General features: G+C 42.9%; 1 protein-coding gene across 1 annotated transcript in view; it reads right to left on the bottom strand.

Annotated features, from left to right (window-relative positions):
- ANO6 (anoctamin 6) overlaps nt 1-8,069 on the bottom strand; it is a 178,019-nt gene extending 169,950 nt beyond the window's left edge. The window contains exon 1 of the mRNA XM_033116822.1: nt 7,691-8,069. Coding sequence (XP_032972713.1) covers nt 7,691-7,763 — 73 coding nt within the window. The 5' untranslated portion in view covers nt 7,764-8,069. The remainder of the gene's footprint in view (nt 1-7,690) is intronic.
- Between the last annotated feature and the right edge of the window lie 6,900 nt (nt 8,070-14,969).

The raw sequence follows: 14,969 nt of genomic DNA, 5'->3' as shown, positions 1-14,969 counted from the left end.
CAACTAGTATTCTTTAAACTGGCGGCTTTTTAGGGATGGGTGCTGATTTTACTTGCAGTATTAAAAAGCAAGACAAAACTAAAGAAAAAGCAATAACAATAGTAATAATAATGACTTAAGATAATCATTTTATTGTATTAAATTCTCACCATCTCTATCCTTACAGATGAGTTACCAATTTGTCAAGAATGACAATTCCTTGGTTGAAGGTAATTGGGAATAATGTTTTTCTGTTCTAAAACTAGTGATTTTTACACAACCCAGCCCCAAATGCATTACATCAAAAGCAGATCAAGCAATGTAAATCTAATGGCATGCAAAGCCTCCAGTACAATTTAAAAAACAGCCCCTTGAATATTTGTTGAGTATCTACTATGTAAAAAGCATTGTGACACACAGGCTGTGGGGTACAAAGGTCAATATATTGTAAATCTTTTTGTTATTTTCCATTTCAAATCCACAGTGGCGGTTTATCTTCCACCTTCCAACTCTCAGGTCAAATAACTGCTTTCCAAAAGGTTTCCCAGTGTTTCCCAGTCTACTCTCATAATCCTCATTGTTCTTCGGATCTGACACAAACTCAGCTTTAAAAGAGTAAAGGAATAAGATAGTGCTTATTCACCCTCCCAGACTATAAACTTTTTGTTAACTTGGCGAAAATACAAAATACAACTGATAAGTATGGTAACAGAAGAAAACCTAAGGTATTTGCTAGAGTGGAAACTTTTATTCAAATATAATCATTTTAATCTAACCTACAAATACCATTTTGAGAGTTCAAGACCATAATTGAACTTAAAGCTAGACTGTGCAATTCTTAATAACAAATTATATAATCTCCCTCAAGAATTTCAGAATTTAAATAGTATCTCTGATGTAAACCCTCACCGGAGCCTGTGATCTGAATTTCTTGGTTCCTGGGGAAAAAAAAAAAAAAAAGGTACAGCAATCGACAATCAACAGATGTGACCACTGCAACCACTTGAGGAAAAAAAGCGAGGTCTGTGTGGAACTCTTTTACTCTTTTAGACCTGAGTTTGTGTCAGATCCAGAGAATGATGAGAATTATAAGAGGAGACCAGGGAACCTTTCGGAAAGCAATTATTTGACCTGAGAGTTAGAATGTGGAAAATAAATCATGACTGTGGATTTGAAACGGAAAAGAGCAAAAGGTTTAAGAAAAAGGGCAAAACCGTCTATGCTCAGAGAGAAACACTTTAAGGACAGTTTGCTTTGTTTTTCAGCTGACATCCCCCTAATAGAGAATACATACCTACACACATACACATACACACACATGCATATACGATATGCTATGGCAAGGGGAATATATACATATGTACATCTGTGAGTGTGCTTACATATAGAGGACGCCAAAAAAAAATGTATACACATTTTAAGAAAGGAAAAAACTATTAAAAATTGTAATACTCAATATACACCGATAACAAAACATGAACACAAGTCACGTTTCACTTCTGCAACTACAAGAGGTGCTCAAAGTGGTTACCATCAGCATCCAGACACTTCCGATTATGGTGAACTACTGCTTGAGCAACATTGACCAAAGTGCCCACTTGTATACATTTTTTTGGCACCCCCCGTATATATACATATATGTATACATATGTATGTATGTATACACACACATATGTATGTACACACATGTTTATATTCCCCTTGCCATAGCAAATAAGGCAAGGGCAGCATCCAGGTTTATTCTCTGAGTAAAGCATGGCACATTTGCGAATGCTCAGTACAGCCCCTTGTCCTCGCCTCATTCCCTCACCCTCTCAGCCCTTCCTGGGCTGGCTCAGGAACTGCCTCTGAAGAGCTATCTTGGATTCCTCTAAGCAAGGTTACATGCGTTCCCCTCCATATCATGGCTGACCCTGGTACACATCTTGATTACAGCACTAATCACAGATTACTGCAATTATCTATTCACATGTCTGTCTCCTCCCTAGATACTGGAGATCAGGGACTCAGGAACCTCGCTGAGTGCCTAGGAAAGTATGTACAGTCAACATTTTTATAACAGATGATGGAGGGAATCTCAAATGCCATAAAAGAATTCTAATAGGGTCATAAAACCACTTAGCGTATGTTCATCAAATTATTTCAAAAGAGCAATTCATTTATTCATTCTTCCAAAAATGATGATTGGCTTCTACTGAAGAGCAAGCACCATTCAAGATGCTAGGATATAGCTTGGAACACAAAGCACACAAGACACTTGCCGTCAGGGAGCTTACATTTTAGAGAACAAGGAGGAAGAGGGCATTGTCTTCAAATTATAGCAATGGAATGTCTACATTTGGGATATTTTGCATGATCTCTAGAAAACCCCAAATTTGGGACCTAGTTCCAATCTCCCCCAAATTTACACTCTCGTTGTGGGGATAATGAATGCAAAAATAATGAACAAAGACAAAATACAAGGTGAATGCTACTTGTGTAGAACAGAAAAATAAAGAGTTTGGGAATTCTTTACTGATAACAGCTTTCCGGGTTTGTGACACGCTTGGAAGGAGGAGGGAAGTGAGTCTGGTATTATCAGGAAGGGTGTTGGTCTGACCCAAAGCAGAGGAGAAAAGCATAAGACTTGGAAGAATAGAAAATTCTCCCCTGCTGCCACTTTCCACTGAATCACTCAGTTCAAGTCTGACTCCTCTCTGCTTGCTGGACGCAGTATCTGAGACGTGACAGATGCTGCCTCTTTCCTAAGCTTTCCGACTCACTTGTCTCTGTTCCCATGGCCACTGTGGGTATTTCTGAACCTGACTACTGTAAAGGCTTATCTCTACCATCTCCCCTCTCCAACTGATTTTCCAACATGCTGTCAGGGAGAACTTTCTAAAAGCAAATTTGATCCTATCACTCCTTTCCTTAAAATCTTTCAGGAACTCAAAAATCATGGACACAGTAAAATCCTTAAAACATGCGGAGGATTCTTCATGGTGCAACCCCTGCCTGCCTTCCTAGCCTGTGACTGCTCCCTCCCACCACAGGCAACTACTAGGAACCCCCGAGTCTCCTTCTGATCTCTGTGCTACTACACCTGCCTGGCCCTTCAACACCTGGCCCAACAATCCCTTCTGTGCAGCTGTCTCCCATTCTCCTCCCACAGTTGTACACATACCTCAATAATGGCGCTGCAAATGTCTGGTTCCATGGAACCCACCTCTCCATGGCCAAAGGGTGCATCTTACTCATTTTCAGTGTCCCAACATCCAACCCAGCACCTTATCCTGCACCTCGCAGAGCAGCTTTGCTCAATTAACGTTAATAAAGCAAAACTGGGGCTTGGATCAGATTTGCAGGTGATTAAACATGAAGTAGGTAGTGAGGGGATAGGGATTGTGTGGGAAATCAGTGAAAGGGGAGCCAATAAAAACACCTGAGAGGTGCAGCTGAACCATTACCTTTCAGAGGTAATGGGCCTCTGCCCACCCACCACCCACCCTAACGACGTGACGATTAGCGGTGGGATCAGAGAGTCAACTCTACCACACACAGATTGGGAACCCAAAGCAACCAACCAGCTAAACCAAACACAATTTGCTTGAACTATCTGACATGTTTCTGTAACCCCTTCTTTTTTGAGAACACTTTTCCTCCCTCAGTAAAGTTTGAACCATGGTAATGCAAGAAACAAAATAAAACAACATACTAAATAGAATAGCTACATTCTGGCTATAAAATATGTTTCTATCACTTTCTACAACAGCAGGAAGAGATGTTGAATTCAATTTACTGACTAATTGGGGGGGGGGGTGAGGGAGGGTGGGGAGTGTGTTCTGGAAGCAAGGCAGCCAAGGACCCTCTTCCACAAACCAGGCACACAGAACGGGCTTCGACATGTGATCTCCACCAGCACCAGTGCAATTGGGCTGCAGGCCAAATACGTCCTGGCCTTACTGCCGGGATGGAACATCTGCAGCAGGTTGCCGAAACTGATGGAGAAACTAAATGGCCTTTGGCAAAAATGGTCTCATGCCAATAGGCTGCCTCATTCACAAATCTTTGGACACAATTTCTGGTGGCCATGAGGTAAGCAAATATCGAAAAGACACCCATGGTGAGATTTACCACCTTTGATTCTCTAGATCAGTTCAATGCAAACAAGGTGACAATCCTCATGCTGAAAGTACTCAACAGGTCTTCAAAAATAAGCAGAAACCCATCGGTGACGGCGGTGGTGGTGAAGACCCAAATGCCAGCCTAAGAGAGGGCACACTTCCATATATGTATGTAAAACATTGTTATAATCAGGGACCACATCTAGTTTACAAAGTTTTTCTTCTTGTCTTTTGCAAATTAACTGATGATAGATGTTTTACCCAGGAATTTATGTCAAAATTACTCTCCGGCTCTGAATTATAAAGTTAATATTTATAGAGAGATCATAGGACTCTTCAATACCTAAGTGGGGTTTAAGTGATTATAGAACTATTCGTAGTGATAATCAAGTCCTACCGTGTTTCCCCGAAAATAAGACCTAGCTGGACTATCAGCTCTAATGCGTCTTTTGGAGCAAAAATTAATACAAGATCCGGTCTTATTTTACTATAAGACTAAGTCTATATAATATAATACAATATAATACTGGGTCTTATATTAATTTTTGTTCCAAAAGATGCATTAGAGCTGATTGTCCAGCTAGGTCTTATTTTCGGGGAAACACAGTAGGAGAAATGTTAGTCAACAGCTTTAACACAGCCCTGCATTACAAAACTAGAAGCAAAGGTCAAAATTATAATCTTCATTTCACCAGTCTCCTCTCCCATAGTTGGAAATAGTTTCATAAAAGGTTACTTATGATAACCTTTTAAAAGGCTTATTATTTTACAATGACAAACTTTCCATTGGCATGGTAAATATTCTCTTGATATAAAATCACTGCAACCCTCCTTAAATTTATATAACAACCAAAAATTGCTGAGATATATTTAAATATTGGTTGCCTGACATAAAATGTGTTGAATTGACCCCATACACACCCTAAAGTATTCCTTTCAGTAGCCTATGGAAGGCGGGATAAAGGAGGGTAGAGATAATTACTTTTTCTTACATATATCTACACTTTTGACTTGACAGAACTGGCATAGATTACACTCGTAACTAAAAATAAAAGAATCTATTGCCACACACTTAAGATGAATTTTCTGATGCCTCATCATGTAAACACAGACTAGACCAAGTTAGTTTTCTTTCTAAACTGAGATCTGTTGACAGCACAGGGGAATAAACAAAGCTCAGAGTGTCCTATTTACTTTAATTTCCATTTTGGTTTTTAACCTTATTTATTTACCATCCTCAGTACAGACAGTGACATCTTACCACAACAGACAAGAGTATTTTTTCTACGAAACAGACGGCTAATTTTATCATTCTTTTTAAAATGTGCTCTTATGATTTATATTTTTATGCAATCACAATTTACTACTAAAGCCTGCCAAATAGCAGTAGTATACACGCTCTGACAGCTGGAGTCACCAGGTGGAAAGTGTATTAATCTGCACAGGTCTCGAAGTCAGAAAACCTGGGTTTGAACCTTAAGTAGTTGTGCGAGAAGCTAAGCAAACCAAACTGTGAGCTTCAGTTTTCTCTCCTGTAAAAAAAAATAACACTCTTTGCTCCCTCCATAAGACTGGATACCAAATAAATTGTTCTCGAATGCCAAGTAAAGCTAAACCATGAAGTGCAACCCCCTGTATTCAATTTGTCCCTAGTCAACAAGGAAGTTATCAAATTCTCTGAATTTAAATGAGCGGTGACTACAATAGCCAAGATATGAAAACAATGAAATTGACTACAGAAGAATGGATAGAAAAGATGTGGTACCGTGTTTCCCCGAAAATAAGACCTAGCCGGACAATCAGCTCCAATGTGTCTTTTGGAGCAAAAATTAATATAGGACTTGGTATTATATACCCGGTCTAAGACTGGGTCTTATATTAATTTTTGCTCCAAAAGACTCATTAGAGTTGATTGTCCGGCTTGGTCTTATTTTCGGGGAAACACGGTATGTACACAACACGAATAGTATTCAGCCATGAGAAAAGAAGGAAATCCTGTCATTTGTGACACCACGGATGGAACCTGAGGGCATTACACTAAGAGAAATAAACCAACAGAGAAAGACGAATAACGTGTGATATCACTTACATGTGAAATCTAAAAGAACTGAACTTACATAAACGGAATGAGGAGCGGAGATTGGGAGATGTTGGTCAATGGGTACAAACTTCCAGTTGTAAGGTGAATAAATGCTGGTGATCTAATGTACAGCGTAGTGATTATAGTTAATAGTGTGTTATATACTTTCAAGTTGAGAAGAGAGTAGATTTTAAATGTTCTCACCACAAAAAAGAAATGGTAATTATGTTACCTCACGGACATACTAGATAAGGCTACAGTGGTAATCAGTTTGCAATATAGTATAAACGTATCAAACTGATAACATTGTATACCTTGAACTTATACAATGTTGTATGTCAATTATCTCAGTAAAGATAGAAAAGCAAAATAAATAAAAAAGCTGTGCCTAGGATATGAAAGAAAGAAAAACCACACCTTACTCCTAGAATTAAGTTACTTCTAAAATTATTAGAGAAGAACAGAGCTTTAGGATATGAGCAGGAACTGTTGTTTTAGTGATCTGGAATCTCGGAAACCGAGGCGGAGACTACTGAACAGACCAGTGGTAATTTAATTGCCAGTCTCCAGGAGCGACCCAATATTTCATTATTCCCTGACACTATTCTCTTTAGGGACCTGATTTCCTCCCTACTCCTCCAACTGCTTTTCCGTTCCTCGGCTCCTTTCACCACTTCTGTTTGCTTTTCCGCTCTTAAACACCTCTCCCCCCATTCTGTTTACAACTTTTATGCATTTTTAAACTCTAATTAGAAATGGGGAACCCCGGGCTTGCTCCCTCCCGCCCCCAGCTCCAGGGGCCTCTGGAAGAGTAGGAAATGTCTGCGGTCCACCGTACAGAAGAGCTCCTTCCTCGGACCACTTCCCCTGCGGGCTCTGCGGATGAAAGAGAGCTGCCGGCCCACGCCCACAAATCTGGTCCCGAGGCCGCCCCACCCGGCGCTAACCCTCCCTCCCAGGGCGGTGCATTCGCTTTCACCTAATGAGGATTCAGGTGGGTCACACCCCCACTCTCCAAACACTGGCCGGCACTACCCTAACCCTTCCTACGGGCTCGCCACCGGCCCCGGCTATCCAGATTCCCCTGCGCTAGTTCGAGGAGGAGGAAATGACCCAAAATAATGTTTCTGAGTCAAGACTTCCGCGAGCAGAGGCGTCCATGTGACTCTCGTGACTGATCAGGGGCTGCGTCCCTTCCCCGTCCGGAAACTATTGTCCCGGCCCCTGCGTGCCCCGCGCCTCCACGCCTTCCCGGGGGCCGCCGGCTGCCGCCAGCGGAGCCCCGAGTCTAGCCGGGTCCGCGGTGCGAGACGGCCGCATTGCGGCCCCGGACGCCGGTGCAGACTTCCCTCTCCCCGCCCCGGGCGCCCGCCCCGCTCCTCGGAGCTGCCGAGGATCCCCGCAAACCTCCCCCGCGGTCGGTGCAGCGCCCACGCGCACTCCCCAACTTCCTCCCTGGTGGGCTCGGGCTTTCCGGTGCGGACGCGGGGACCCCGCGCGGGTCCACTGGGAGGAACCCCTTGCTCACCGATATCTCCATCCTCGTCGTCCTCCTCCTCCTGCTCCATTTCTAACAAAACGTCCCTGTTCATCTTTTGCATGGCTCCCCAGAAGGCGGCTCCGAACTTGGCGCGAAGTTGGGGTTCCCGGGTTCCGGAACGACGCGGCTCTCGCAGGCCGGGCGCCGGGGCGGGGACCGCGGGGGGCGCGTCTCACTCCCGGCTCAGGGGCCGCAGAGCCCAGCCCGCGCCCCGGGAAGCCGAGCCGAAGCGGCCGCCGACCCGAACCCAGCGCCCAAGGCTACCACTCGCCCGCCGAGGGGAGCCGGGCCACTGAGCATGCCCAGTGCGAGGCGAGGCTGACTGCGGAATGACTGAACTTCCCCCGGTTTATTAGGCGCCCAGAAGGAAGTCGGGAGTCTAGTGCGAGTGTTGGCGCTCGCGTTTCTGCACGCGAGTGACCTCGCAGAAGGGGGAGGCGAGAGCATGCGAGGGTGGGAGTGAACACGGCTCCCCCAAACGTTGCCCCCAGACGAGGCAGCTTTCTGTTCTAAGGTCATATATGGGCATGTCTTGTAGCTCGCTTTCTTTGACATGTTACTGGGGAGAGGAAAACGCTGCTGCAGCTCACGTTGAAAACTCTGAAGGCGAGCCCGTTCGAACGCTGCTTAACGGCGACGTGGAGCCAATGGAGCTTCCTAAAGTATCAATTACGCTGACTCCAAAGTGGGGGACGTGTATTCTGTAGGAGGAAGGGGAGAGGGAGGTTACACAAAAACGAGGCAAAACTCGTAGATCGTAAGCAACAAAAGGAAAAAAAAAACTAAGAGACGAGATCTAAAGAAACATGTTCACAAAAGGATTTCCGCATAAAGTGAGGTTAGAAAGACAGAGAAGCGCCCCCTACCCCCTCCCGCTGAGCACACACAGGGAGTGGTCGAAGAGGATTCAACCCATTTAGATCTTGAAAAGCTTAGTCCTACCAGGCAAAAAGGCAAAAAGAGCTGAAGACTTCCATAGTGGTTAGATGGAAACTCTAAAGCAGTGTGAACCACTATAAAATCTGAGCAAACAAAGTAAATAAAATTGAGGCACAGAGTAAAAGCATGCATTCCTGGAGACCAAAGGGGACAATATGACAAATCCAAAGGGATTATTACTTTGAGCTCACATACGGTAGTTTGAAATTCAGGTTCCTAGGAGCCTGAGTCTGCAGAACTTTTTTCAAAGAAGTTTGTGAATTCAGATAGGTCAGCTTTGACTTTTGAAAAGTGCTAGAGGGGTGGAAAGAGAACTGACTCTGGGTGATGAACACACAATGGGATATATAGATGATGGATTACAGAATTGCACACCTGAAATCTATGTAACTTTACTAACAATTGTCATTACAATAAACTTTAATTTAAAAAAAGTGCTACAGGTGTATTTGAAATCCTTGTCATGGGCTCTCTAACACTTCTCATTGAAACTTTTTAGTTTTTCCACTGAAGTACCAAAATTATTGATAACTATGATAACTTATTATGATAACACTAATGCTACTGTGCATTTTATTCTCATACACATATTTTTGATGTTTTTATGTATGAAATAAAACATTGATACCAATCATAAATGGGAAAACAACCATGAATATGCGTTACATGCATGAGAAAATTACTTTTAAGAACATATTCAGGAAACACTATATTTACTTCTTAAGGAACTTTTTTGAATAAAGAGAATTGTCTTTAATATAAAGAGAAAACAATACAGTACTCTGAAGATGCGTGGGGGAGAAAAGTTAAAAGAATACAGAAGAAAAAAATGAGAAGAAAAAATTGTTTTCGTGAACTCTCTCCCCCAAAGCTCATGGGACCTACTGAAATAGAAATTCCAGAGGTATTTTGGTTACATGATCGGTTTTCACAATTTTCACTTAACAAGTGCATATACAGAGATTTTTACGTGCTAGGCACAGTTCTCAATGTTTTACATTCAGTCATTTAATTCTCATAACAATTCTAGGAGTAGCTGCCACTCTTACTCAGGCAAAGGGCAACTGAATAACTTGTCCAAAATCACAGAGAGTAAGTGGCAGGGCTGGGATTCAAACCGAAGCAGCTTGTTCCAGAATCTGTGCTGTTAACCACTTTATAAACTACCTCCAGAGACATTATGACTCCATTAAAAAAAAAAAAATTCCCCCCACCAATTTTAGCCTCTCAAATTCTCATCAACTCCCTGCCACAGTTCTCACACCAAATGGTCTGATTTTTATGGCCTAGGACTTTGCTCAAAGTTAATTAGTAGTTAGAAAACTCTTGTGGTTGATTTTGCAACAGGTTTCAATGAGTCATTTGAAATTCTTCACAGATTTTAGAGTTTACATTTTTCTTGCTTGATAAATGTTGTAGAGAGACACTGCTGGCCTTGTATGTAAAGGTGACTGTGGCTGGAAGGGAAATGAATTATTTATTCACTTCAGTTAGCTGTGAGTCTATTATTAGTAAACTCCATTATTTCATTTAATCCATTTTATTTCTTGCAGCTTCTCTTACGCATTTTTTTTCAACTGAGTGATATATGCTTCAAAAATAATCAAGGTAATAGGCCTATGTAAGAACCACACTTCTGACCTTGAAAAAAATCATCATTTATATCATGAATGGTTTGTGAAATAAAATGTGCCTAACAGTATGTGGCCAGGTTATTGGATTTGCAACGCTGTTCCAAGTCAGAGATTGTAGAGCCAGTGTTTTCTCCATTGGTCTTCTGATTAGTTACCACCTTTGGCCACAGAATGCTCTTTCTCTGCCTATCCCTTAAATCTTGGTGCTTCTCTGGCTTTAGTCCTGCTGCCTCTTTTCTTCTCATCTCCCTTTTGAACTCATTCAGTCTAAAAACTGTACTATTTATTCCAAGCAGGGGAGGTTTCATGGACATACAATCAGTTCATTCACAGAGGGCTTAATACTTGGGGTCTTAATGCTCTATGGTTGCTGGCGTAAAATTCATAGTCATATTATCTTTGAATTTTTGTTTTGTAAGTGAAGTTCAAAGAGACAATTGAGCATGCCTGAGTTCACATATAGTCCTGCCTCCTTGGGAGAGGTTCTCAGTGCTAGCTCCCCCCCCCCACCCCCGTTCCCTGGCACCTCAGCCCTGCCCATCCATCCCTTTGCCCCACTAAGGACCAGGACCACCAGGACTGGGGGTGGGGGGCGGCCTGGGCAAGTGCACAGGGAAAGTCAGGGTCATGTGTATGCACCCATGGTATCTGAGGGCGGGGCATGGTGGCAGCTACCCCTGCCATGGACTGGCACTGTGCCTAACAATATGTGAATAGGTTATTGGATTTGCAAAGCTTTTATAAGTCATAGACATAGAGCAAGTATTTGCTCCTTCAGGGCACCCAGTGGGTGACTCTGGGGATGAGCCTCTTACCTACCCCCTATTCAAGTGCATCCTAGCAGGGAAGTTGCAACCTCTTGGAGGTTATCCCTTAAATGTAGTTTTGAGCCTATAGTCCATAGGAAGGGGGGATACCTGGTTTAACTGTCCCACCCTCAGCCAGAGCATGGTCTGTCAGTTCTACAAATTGGTGGCAGGGGGACCTAGCAGCTGGTAGACCTCACATGCTCTCTGAACAAGGGACCCTGCATTTTCGTTTTGCACTGGGTCCTGCAAATTGTACAGCTGGCCCTGATTCTAAGATCTTTATTTCTAGTCCAGATCTGTCTTCTGTGTTGCAAACGGTATATCTACCTGCACATTAGATATCTCCATTTGGATATTTCTTAGACATTTCAAATTCAACAGGCCCCAAACTAAATTTATAATCTCTGCCCCAAACCTGTTTCCCTAAATCCAGGAATGGCACAAACTAGTTACACAAACCAATAATTTGAGAATCATTTTCAGTCCTTCCGCTGTCTCTTATCCCTCATATCCAATCAATTGCTAAATCCAGTTATCAATTGCTACCTCCTAGATGTCTCAAACACATCCTGTATTTGTCGTCTATTGTTGCATGGATGTAACTGCATAGCATGATATTTTAGCAGAGTCCTGAAGGAAATAAGTTAAGACATGAAACTACCTGAGGAAATGGAATTTTAGGCAGAAGGAAAAGCAAATGCCAAAGTCATGAGGAGAACTAGCAGAGCTCATGGCAGCTGTGGCATACTAGATCACCCCAAAATTTAGCAACTTGGAGCAACAATAAACATGTATGATATCACACAGTTTCTGCGGGTCAGGAATTTGGGAGCAGGTTAGTCAACAGGTTCCGGCCTGGGTTCTCTTGATGTTGTACTCAAGATGTCAGCCAGGGCTCCAGTCACCTGAAAGCTTGACGGGTTCAAGATCTGCTCCTAAAATATTCTCTCTCAAGTGGTGCTGCTTGTTAGCAGGGGAACTGTCCCTTCGTAAGGGCCCGTCCACAGGCTGCTCGAGCATCCTCATCCTTGATGCTGGCACCGCACAGGGAGCAATCCCAGGGAGTGGGTGAGGTGGGAGCCACCGCATCCTTCAGGACGTAGGCTTGGAAGTCACACATTGTCATTTCAGCCATTGGTTACAGAGCTCAGTCAGCTCAACTAACTGTGGGAGGAGCTTATGCAAGAGCAAGAATACCAGAGGCAGGGATGGTTGGGAATCTTCTTAGAGGCTGGCAGCCACGCATCTCCACTATCCCTGTTCTGACACATAACACTGTTAAAAAAAAGAAAGAAAGAAAAGAAAAGAAAAGAAAGAAAAAAGAAAAGTAAAACAACAGGCTAAAATTGGTCATTTTTGCTAAGCCATATCACCAAACCAAAACTTCACAACTAACCTAACTGCAGTGTCAGCCTCTCCCAGGAATGAAATCTTAAACCAATCAGTCTGGAATTTCCTGGTCAGCACTAAGGAGCTAATCTGCCTGATAAGACCCCTTACCTTCCCCCACTGGAAGATGTCTGTGCCTGAAATAACTCACTCTTTTAACTTCTTAGTTCCACCCTCTCTCTGCCTATAAAATCCTGTTTTGTACAACTCTTGGAGCACCCTACTGGTTGCTAGATGGGATGCTGCCTGATTCATGAATCATTTAATATGGCCAATTAAATCTTCAAATTTACTCGGTTGAATTTCGTTCTTTAATATCACCATTCTTTATTTTTAGTTATTGACAACTACCTAGATGCTGGTCACTTTTCTGGGTGTTGGGATTCAGTAGTAAAAACAAAAGGCAAAGATAGACAACATCCCTTCCCTTACGACTTTCCATTCTAGTGGAGAGAGACAAACAAATAAGTACATGTCAGGAAATGATGGGTATTAGGGAGAAAAACAACAAAGCAGGGCAAGAGCAATAGAGAGCGATGGTTGGGGGAAGGACTCTATACAAAGTGGTTGGGGACAGCCTCTCTGATAAGGTGACATTTTAGGAGAGAACTGAAGGAAGTGAGGGAATAAGACACGTAAGTCCCGGAGGGCACAGAGTTTTAAGAAGAGGGAAACACAAGTGCAAATGCTTTGAGGACAAGCATGCTTAGTGTCTTGGAGAAAAGCCCAGAGGCCACAGTGACAGGAGCCTAGTGATGGAGGAGGAGAGTGGTAGGAGGTCAGGGTTGGTGGGGGAGGGAAGAGCTGCAGTTCACTTTGGGTAATCAGAAGGACTTGGGCTTTTACTCTGAATGATAGGAAAAGATTTGGAAAGTTTTGAATAAATGGGGAGAGTAATGTAACTTATAGTTCAAAAGGATCTTTCTGACTGCTTTATGGAAAATAAACTAGACTTTAGAAAAAAAGTATAGAAGCAGGGAAGTCAGGAGACTCATTCTTTCATTCAGACAAGGGATGCTGGTCTTGAACTAGAGTGAGAGTGATAGATGTGGATTATAGATATGTTTTGAGGTAGATCTGAAAAGAGTTTCTGATGGACTGGATATGGTTATGAGAGAAAAAGGGAGTCGAAGATAACTCCAAGGTTTTGACCTGAATAGGAGAATAGAGTTGCTGTTTTTGAGATATGGAAGACTACAAGAGAGTAATGGGTGGAGGAGGTTTGGTTTTTGGACCCATAAATTTGAATTTGAGATTAGACATCCATGTGGAGATGTCCGATAGTCAGGAGTCTGGAGTTTGGAGCAGAGATCTGCACTGGAGATAATAAACTTAGGATTCCATAAGACTGCTTTGAAAGTTAATCTATGTGAAGAGATAAAAGGTCCAAGAACTGAGCTCTAGGACTCTCCACTCCAACACTTGCATGGGGAAAACAAGGAAAAACCAGCAAAGGAGACTGAGAAAGAAGGAATGTCCAGTCAGGAATGAAGAATAGAAAAGGGTGAGGTTAAGTTAAATTTTTCTCAAACAAGGAGAAAAACAGTATCCTGTGTCAAATGAATCTGATAAGGTGACATTATAAAGACTTCAAAATTTCCCTGTAGCTAGAATAGTTTTCTTCAGGTATGAAGAGAATTGGCTGGAATTTAGCAATGGGAGGTCACTGGTGACCTCACAGTTTCAGAGGAGCGGTAGGGGACAAAAGTCTAGAGATAGCATCGTGTTAAGAGTTCGGTCCCATAAACCTGTACCTGCTACACCACTTCAGACACCAGTCACAAGTCCAGGTTGTCACCTGTGTTTCTGACCAATCGGCTATAGATTGGAGATTCCCACGACCCCCAGCTCAAGTTCAATTAATTTGTTAGAGCAGCGCACAGAACTCAGAGAAATGTTTACTTACATTTACCAGTTTATTATAAAGGATTTAATAAGGGATACAGATGAACAGCCAGATGAAGAGGTACATAGTGTAAGGTCTGGAAGGGTTCTGAATGCAGAAGCTTCTGTCCCCATGGAACTGAGGTATAACACCCTGCCAGCATGTGGATGTGTTCACCAACACAGAAGCTCATCAAGTCTTGTTCAAGAGTTTTCATAGAGTTTAATCTGCAGCACCCTCTCCCCTTCTCCTTCTCAGAGGTCAGTGGGCGGAAAGTTCCAACCCTCTAATCCCTTGGTCTTTCTCGTGACCAGCCCCATCCTGAGCCTGTCTAGGGGCACTACCCTAAGTCACCTCATTAGCATAAGCTTAAAGGGGCTCCTTATAAGGACAAAAGACAATCCTATTACTCAGAAAATTCCAAGGGTTTGGGGTGGCCTGATGGCTCAGTTGGTTAGATCGCAAGCTCTTAACAACAAGGTTGTTGGTTCAATTCCCACATGGGATGGTGGGCTGCGCCTCCTGCAACTAAAGATTGAAAATGGCGACTGGACTTGGAGCTGAGCTACGCCCTCCACCACTAGATTGAAGGACAATGACTTGGAGCTGAT

The sequence above is a fragment of the Rhinolophus ferrumequinum genome, chromosome 10, assembly GCF_004115265.2.
Source record: "Rhinolophus ferrumequinum isolate MPI-CBG mRhiFer1 chromosome 10, mRhiFer1_v1.p, whole genome shotgun sequence".
Classification (NCBI taxonomy): domain Eukaryota; kingdom Metazoa; phylum Chordata; class Mammalia; order Chiroptera; family Rhinolophidae; genus Rhinolophus; species Rhinolophus ferrumequinum.
The sequence above is the reverse complement of the archived record's forward strand: the minus strand, read 5'-3'. Positions and strand labels throughout refer to the sequence as shown.